Genomic DNA, 7,466 nt, shown 5'->3' on the forward strand with positions numbered 1-7,466 from the left:
CATCCACTTGAAAGAGCATGGAATCAAAATATTCAATAGTGATTGAGTATTTTTCATTATGCTGACCATAGCCATCACACAGATATTCCAAATGTCCTTCACACGATTTCAAACACAGACGACACAGAAGGGGTTTTGTTTCGGTCATGATCGGGGTGTTTTGGTGAGAGACCCCTTCAACTGAATGCAACTTTTGTTATTTTCCAGTTATTATGGTTAAAAAATACGCAGATATATGAAGTTATCCTATATCTGGTCCTCCAATCAATCATATCCATCCAAAACCCAATTTTGTTACACCTTTTGGCCAACCAACCAAAAAAACGTTCCACATGCTACGAATAGAAAGATACTGGAAAGAATGGCTGATAAAAAAGGGAACTACACACAAAATTGCCGACGGACTCGAATTGTTTACGAATGAGTGTAAAGCGTAACGACCGAAAAGTATTTTTTGTTTAGAAGATAGAAGAAATGAACATCAAATGGGTTCACTAAAATGAACCATCAGACACTTTTCTAGTTAGTCCACATGACTTCAATTACTTTGAAAAGATTAATCTGTTACAATTGGAAGTTAACCATGCCAACATTTATAAAAAGCATGGATCTTTATTAAAAATATTATCCAACAATTTTTTAATGATTTTTTCAGGGGATTTTAAAATAACATTTTTTAATTTGTAGATTTTTCAAGACAAATATTTAGTAGTTAAAAAATATTTTTTGGCTTATGGGCTAAGTCTTGAGGTCTTGGATTTTTTTTTTTAATATTGTTTTTAGCTGACAATCATAAGGCGTGGATTTTTTAAAAATATTTTTTAGCCGAAAATCAGTAGGATTAAAGATATTTTAAAATTATTTCTTAAGGCGTGAATTTTTTAAATATTTTTTTTCGAAGACGTGGATTTTTTAAAAATATTTTTTATATCGTGGATCTTTCAAAAAATTTTTTATACCGTGGATCTTTCAAATATTTTTTGATAGCGTGGATTTAAAAAAAATTTAAGGCGTGGATTTTTTAAAATAATATTTTTTCATGGCTTGGATTTTTTAGAAAATATTTTTTCAAGGCGTGGATTTTTTAAAAAATATTTTTTCAAGGCGTGGATTTTTAAAAAAATATTTTTTCAAGGCGTGGATTTTTAAAAAAATATTTTTTCAAGGCGTGGATTTTTAAAAAAATATTTTTTCAAGGCGTGGATTTTTTAAAAAAATATTTTTTCAAGGCGTGGATTTTTTAAAAAATATTTTTTCAAGGCTTGGATTTTTTAAAAAAAAAATTTTCAAGGCGTGGATTTTTTTAAAAATATTTTTCAAGGCGTGGATTTTTTAAAAGAAAAAATTTTCAAGGCGTGGATTTTTTAAAAAATATTTTTTCAAATATTTTTGCGTGGATTTTTTAAAAAATATTTTTTCAAGGCTTGGATTTTTTAAAAAAAAAATTTTCAAGGCGTGGATTTTTTTAAGAAAAATTTTCAAGGCGTGGATTTTTTAAGAAAAAAAGGCGTGGATTTTTTATTTTTCAAGGCGTGGATTTTTTAAAAGAAAAAATTTTCAAGGCGTGGATTTTTTAAAAAATATTTTTTCAAGCCGTGGATTTTTTAAAAAAAATTTTCAAGGCGTGGATTTTTTAAAAATATTTTTTCCAGGCGTGGATTTTTTAAAAAATATTTTTTCAAGGCGTGGATTTTTTAAAAAATATTTTTTGAAAGCGTGGATTTTTTAAAAAATATTTTTTCAAGGCGTGGATTTTTTAAAAAACATTTTTTTAAGGCTTGGATTTTTTAAAAAATATTTTTTCAAGGCGTGGATTTTTTAAAAAATATTTTTTCAAGGCGTGGATTTTTTAAAAAATATTTTTTCAAGGCTTGGATTTTTTAAAAAATATTTTTTCAAGGCTTGGATTTTTTAAAAATATTTTTTGAAGGCGTGGATTTTTTAAAAAATATTTTTTCAAGGCGTGGATTTTTTAAAAAATATTTTTTCAAGGCGTGGATTTTTTAAAAAATATTTTTTCAAGGCGTGGATTTTTTAAAAAATATTTTTTCAAGGCGTGGATTTTTTAAAAAATATTTTTTCAAGGCGTGGATTTTTTAAAAAATATTTTTTCAAGGCGTGGATTTTTTAAAAAATATTTTTTCAAGGCGTGGATTTTTTAAAAAATATTTTTTCAAGGCGTGGATTTTTTAAAAAATATTTTTTCAAGGCGTGGATTTTTTAAAAAATATTTTTTGAAGGCGTGGACTTTTTAAAAAATATTTTTTGAAAGCGTGGATTTTTTAAAAATATTTTTTGAAGGCGTGGATTTTTTAAAAAATATTTTTTCAAGGCGTGGATATTTTAAAAAATATTTTTTCAAGGCGTGGATTTTTTAAAAAATATTTTTTGAAGGCGTGCATTTTTTAAAAAATATTTTTTGAAGGCGTGCATTTTTTAAAAAATATTTTTTGAAGGCGTGGATTTTTTAAAAAATATTTTTTGAAGGCGTGAATTTTTTAAAAAATATTTTTTGAAGGCGTGATTTTTTTAAAAAATATTTTTTGAAGGCGCGGTTTTTTTTTTAATATTTTTTGAAGGCGTGGATTTTTTAAAAATTTTTTTTTGAAGGTGTGTTTTTTTTTAAAAATATTGTTTGAAGGCGTGGATTTTTTAAAAATATTTTTTGAAGGCGTGGATTTTTTAAAAAATATTTTTTGAAGGCGTGGATTATTTAAAAACATTTTTTGAAGGCGTGGATTCTTTAAAAAATATTTTTTGAAGGTGTGGATTTTTTTAAAAATATTTTTTGAAGTCGTGGATTTTTTAAAAAATATTTTTTAAGGCTTGGATTTTTTAAAAATATTTTTTAAGGCTTGGATTTTTTAAAAATATTTTTTGAAGGCGTGGATTTTATAAAAAATATTTTTTAAGGCTTGGATTTTTTAAAAAATATTTTTTGATCTGGCCTTATCGGACGACCTTATTATTACCGGCCATGGTGTTTACAAAGGAAACCATATGTTCACATCAGCTGTTTTCTTCATTTTTGCATTTTTTTTTTTGTTTTGAAAATACAAAGGCAATCACAACTGAGTTGGGTATCGTACCGGTCAATAGTTCGAGACAATTGTTGGCTTTCTTTGTTCGATTAGTGATAAGAAAGGGTTTAAATTAAATTAACAAATGAATTGGAATATATTTCTGGCATTCTTGTTAATAATATTTGTTAATCAAGTAACAACAACAAATGGCGAAAATTATCCTGTGGTTATGTGGCATGGAATGGGTAAATTGATAGATATTTGGATAAATAAATTATTTAATTAAATCCAAATTTTGCATTTATATTACAGGAGACACTTGTTGTTTCCCATTCAGTCTGGGCTCCATTAAGAAATTATTGGAACAGGAACTCAATCAAACCTATGTCAAGTCATTGAGAATTGGTGATAATTTAATTATGGATTACGAAAGTGGATTCTTTATACATCCCAACAAACAATTGGATTATGTTTGTCAGGAATTGGCTAAAGATGAGAAATTGAAAGATGGCTATAATGCCATTGGATTCAGTCAGGGTGGACAGTTTTTGTGAGTAAAGTGATAATCTAAAAATAACAATAGAATACATAACGATTACTTATTTATAGACGTGCCTTGGCCCAACGTTGTCCCACACCGCCAATGAAAGTTCTAATCTCAATGGGTGGCCAACATCAAGGAGTTTTCGGTTTACCCAAATGTCCCTCGCTATCGTCGAAAACATGTGAATACATACGACGCATACTAAACACGGCAGCCTATGAAGAATGGGCCCAAATGGATTTGGTACAGGCCACCTATTGGCATGATCCGCTCAAGGAAAGGGATTATATGGCCCATAGCACATTTTTGGCCGATATTAATAATGAAGTATTTGCCAATGGTGTATATGCGGAGCACTTGAATCGTTTGGACAAGTATAAATATATCTTTATTTATTTTTTTAATGAAATTCAAAATGCCTTAAATTTATTTTATTTTAGGTTTGTTATGGTGAAATTTCTAAATGACACAATTGTCCAACCAAAGGAATCGCAATGGTTCGAATTTTACAAACCCGGTCAGGATAAGGAAATTTTACCACTGAAAGAGAGTAAAGTTTATGAACAGGTTTGTATAGATTTTGAATTTTTGTAATATTTTATAGCAGCACTCAATACTCCAATTAATTACTTTTTTTCAATTTTTATTCAAATTTAAAAATATTTTTTTTTCATATCTTACAGCTGGCTCTCAGACAAATGGACATAAATAAGAAACTGGTATTTTTGGCTACCGAAGGTGATCATTTACAATTTGATAAGAAATGGTTTTTGGAGAATATCATACCATTATTGAGTCAGGAGAAAAAATAGGAGAGGAAATTTCTTAAAAAGAGAGGAGTAATGAAATTAGAAACCAAAAATATATATTTATATAACATGTAATATTATGTAATAAGAGTACAATATTGTAATAAAAGTGGGGTATAATAATCAAATAATTATTTAGGTCATTTGAATTTTTTTTTTAAATTTTAAAATATTTTTAGAAAATCCACATATATGAAAGACGTTTGCAAAAATATTTAAAAAAACCACTCCTATGGCAGGTCTAAAAAAATTTGGTTAAAAAATATTTTCAAAAAATCCACTGCTATGGCATTTAAAAAATGTTTTTAAAAATTCCACGCCTTGAAAAGATATTTTAAAATTTCCACGCCTTGAAAAAATATTTTAAAATGTCCACGCATTGAAAAAATACTTTAAAAAAAAATCCACGACTTCAAAAAAAAAAAATTTAAAAAATCCACGCCTTGAAAATTTTTTTTTTAAAAAATCCAAGCCTTGAAAAAATATTTTTAAAAAATCCAAGCCTTGAAAAAATATTTTTAAAAAATCCAAGCTCTGAAAAAAATATTTTTAAAAAATCCACGTTTTCAAAAAATATTTTGAAAAATCCATGTCTTTAAAAAATCCACGCCATGAAAAAATATTTTTAAAAAACCCACGCCTTCAAAAAAATATTTTTAAAAAATCCACGCCTTGAAAAAAATATTTTTAAAAAACCCACGCCTTCGAAAAATATTTTTAAAAATCCACGCCTTCGAAAAAATATTTTTAAAAAACCCACGCCATAAAAAAAATATTTTTAAGAAACCCACGCCTTGAAAAAATATGTTTAAGAAACCCACGTCTTGAAAAAATATTTTTTAAAAAATCCACGCCTTCAAAAAAATATTTTTAAAAAAATCCACGCCTTAAAAAATATTCTTTAAAAAATCGACGCCTTGAAAAAGTATTTTTAAAAAATCCACGCCTTAAAAATATTTTTAAAAAATCCACGCTTTGAAAATATATTTTTAAAAAAATGATGAGACTTTCAAAAATTATTTTTTTAAAAACATAAAAAAGTCAATTTTGAAATTATTTTTTTTTTTTCAAATCATGTCGAAACTAAAAAATCTAGCCCAAACGGATTTATCCAAAATAAATGCCTTTTCCTTGGACTCGCTGGCCACACATCAATCGGTCAATGTTGAACACAATCTCCGTTTGGTCAACCACTTGATCGACAATATTTTCGAAGATCGCAAGGGCATTTGTGATATATCCTCCTCACAATGTTCAAGTTTGAAAATACAACCATCCGAATATAGTTATGATAAACGTCTGAAATATTGGAAAGCGGTACTTAGAGATCGAGAAAAATTAAAATTGGAAATTTACAGGAAAACCAAAAAATCTCCTTACAAGGATGTGGTACTTTGCAATAATCATGCCACCACAATCGATGATCGGGATAAACAAACCATTAAGAGAATATTTGATTATGCTGAACGTTTAGATCCTGAGAGGTTATGTACGAGGAAAATCAACACTTTGCCCGCAAAATGCGAACCGACCACATGTCAAACTATAATGGAGATTGAGGAAACTCTACCCAAAGCGGAAAGGGAGAAGACTACGAAATTGGAAATTTGTGGTTTACCCAAGGTAACAAGACAGGAGATATTGGGTAAGGAGGACTGTACCGAGAAGTATCCGAGTAAGTGGTTGAGCTCCAAACATTTGGAGAGACGAATTGAGCAACATCGTGAAAATATAGAACGTGTCGTAGAATTTTATCCGGATATTGAAAATCTACAAATTGTAGGTAAAGGCCTCATAAAGTCGCCACAGGGTGGTTTACAACATAATTCCAAAATTCAATTATTGCTGCCCGAGGCAAAAATCTGTGAAATATCCTCCGAGTCCAAAGAGGATTGTGAAGTTCTCAATAGGCCATGCCCTCAGGAAGAAGAACCAATTCCGTCAAAACCCATTGAATATGGTTTCAAAATTAATGACCAAATTTATATTTTGGAGAATTATGACGGAAAACAAAACAAATCTATGGAGATTGAAGTAAACTTCCACAGCCATCCCTTTGAGGAGGAAGTGAAAAAGGTCTTGGTTATGCAAAATCTGGGCCAGAAGATATTAAATTTTAAATGGCTTCACTGTTGTTATTACAAAAACAATGCAGCCTTATTGAAATCCATGGACAATGAATTTGTGTTCGACAATCGCCCATTTCGTCTGTGTCGGGGTGAAATCAAGGAAATTTCGGTTTTATATCGACCCCGCAAGGTGGCTTTAATTAAAAGTAAATGGCAATTGAAAGTGGATCCTGGATTTTTCAAAACCAAAACGCAGGGTATTATTTTGAAACTCAGCGGCAACTGTGAACCCCATGCGGAATATGTTAAGAAGCTTGAGGAGTTACAATCGGACGTAATTGGTAAATCGAATATGAAAATGATGCGTAAATTAACCCATATCCTTGGTGATCTATCGCCTGCTGCAGTACCTCCTTCCTACTACCCCTGCCCATATCAAAGACCGCTCACAGAATTGGAAATATTTGAAAATTTAAATCCTGGTTATAAATGTGAGAGGTATCATGATTTGGACACAATGAAAGAGCTTTACAGCCGTGTTAAAAAGCCACGCGACAAATTATGGAACTTGAAAGTGGAGACCCTGAAGAACGCTGTTTGTAATTTGGACGATCGTGAAAAACGTGTTTTATATTTCAATGAGCTATCTTCTCTCTTAATGGCGCTGCGGCGAGCATCGCCTAAAAATTCTGAAATAGTATACGAAACGCGAAGAACTCAAACCAGTTTACTGTGTGTCAGGGCTATGATCGGTAAATTCATTGAAGAATGGGAAAATCTCAGAGATAGTTTGAAAGATGGATTTCTTAAGGCTTTGGAAATTTCAAATAAAAATGGTTCGGGAGATTCAAATAACCGATTGTCGACCTCAAGCAATGATGCCATGAAAATCGACTTTTTGGAAAAGCAGCTCAGGAATTCAAAATCATTTTATGACACCTTGTATCTGCAAACATATTCTTTGCTGTGTAACTTTTTAGAGGACTTGGTAAATGTCATTGAAAGCTCCGAGATTTATTAA

General features: G+C 29.7%; 2 protein-coding genes across 2 annotated transcripts; both read left to right on the top strand.

Moving 5' to 3' along the window:
* Positions 1 to 3,165: 3,165 nt before the first annotated feature.
* On the top strand, positions 3,166 to 4,379 carry LOC133322289 (palmitoyl-protein thioesterase 1-like). Its single transcript, XM_061531304.1, has 5 exons — positions 3,166 to 3,268; positions 3,336 to 3,573; positions 3,633 to 3,941; positions 4,008 to 4,134; positions 4,251 to 4,379. The coding sequence occupies exons 1-5, from the start codon at positions 3,166 to 3,168 to the stop codon at positions 4,377 to 4,379; spliced, it is 906 nt and encodes a 301-aa protein (XP_061387288.1).
* Positions 4,380 to 5,450: 1,071 nt separating this feature from the next.
* On the top strand, positions 5,451 to 7,466 carry LOC133322299 (uncharacterized). Its single transcript, XM_061531315.1, has one exon. The coding sequence runs from the start codon at positions 5,451 to 5,453 to the stop codon at positions 7,464 to 7,466; it is 2,016 nt and encodes a 671-aa protein (XP_061387299.1).

Source organism: Musca vetustissima, unplaced genomic scaffold (assembly GCF_032173495.1).
Source record: "Musca vetustissima isolate MV318-11 ecotype Yass unplaced genomic scaffold, APGP_CSIRO_Mvet_v1 utg99991, whole genome shotgun sequence".
In the NCBI taxonomy this organism is placed as follows: domain Eukaryota; kingdom Metazoa; phylum Arthropoda; class Insecta; order Diptera; family Muscidae; genus Musca; species Musca vetustissima.

Bases quoted from the DNA above. Each gene is read 5' to 3' on its own strand.
- LOC133322289 (XM_061531304.1), top strand. From the start codon at position 3,166: ATGAATTGGAATATATTTCTGGCATTCTTGTTAATAATATTTGTTAAT. The intron at 3,574-3,632 runs GTGAGTAAAGTG...ACTTATTTATAG, and splicing joins AGTCAGGGTGGACAGTTTTT to ACGTGCCTTGGCCCAACGTT. The intron at 4,135-4,250 runs GTTTGTATAGAT...CATATCTTACAG, and splicing joins AGAGTAAAGTTTATGAACAG to CTGGCTCTCAGACAAATGGA.
- LOC133322299 (XM_061531315.1), top strand. From the start codon at position 5,451: ATGTCGAAACTAAAAAATCTAGCCCAAACGGATTTATCCAAAATAAAT.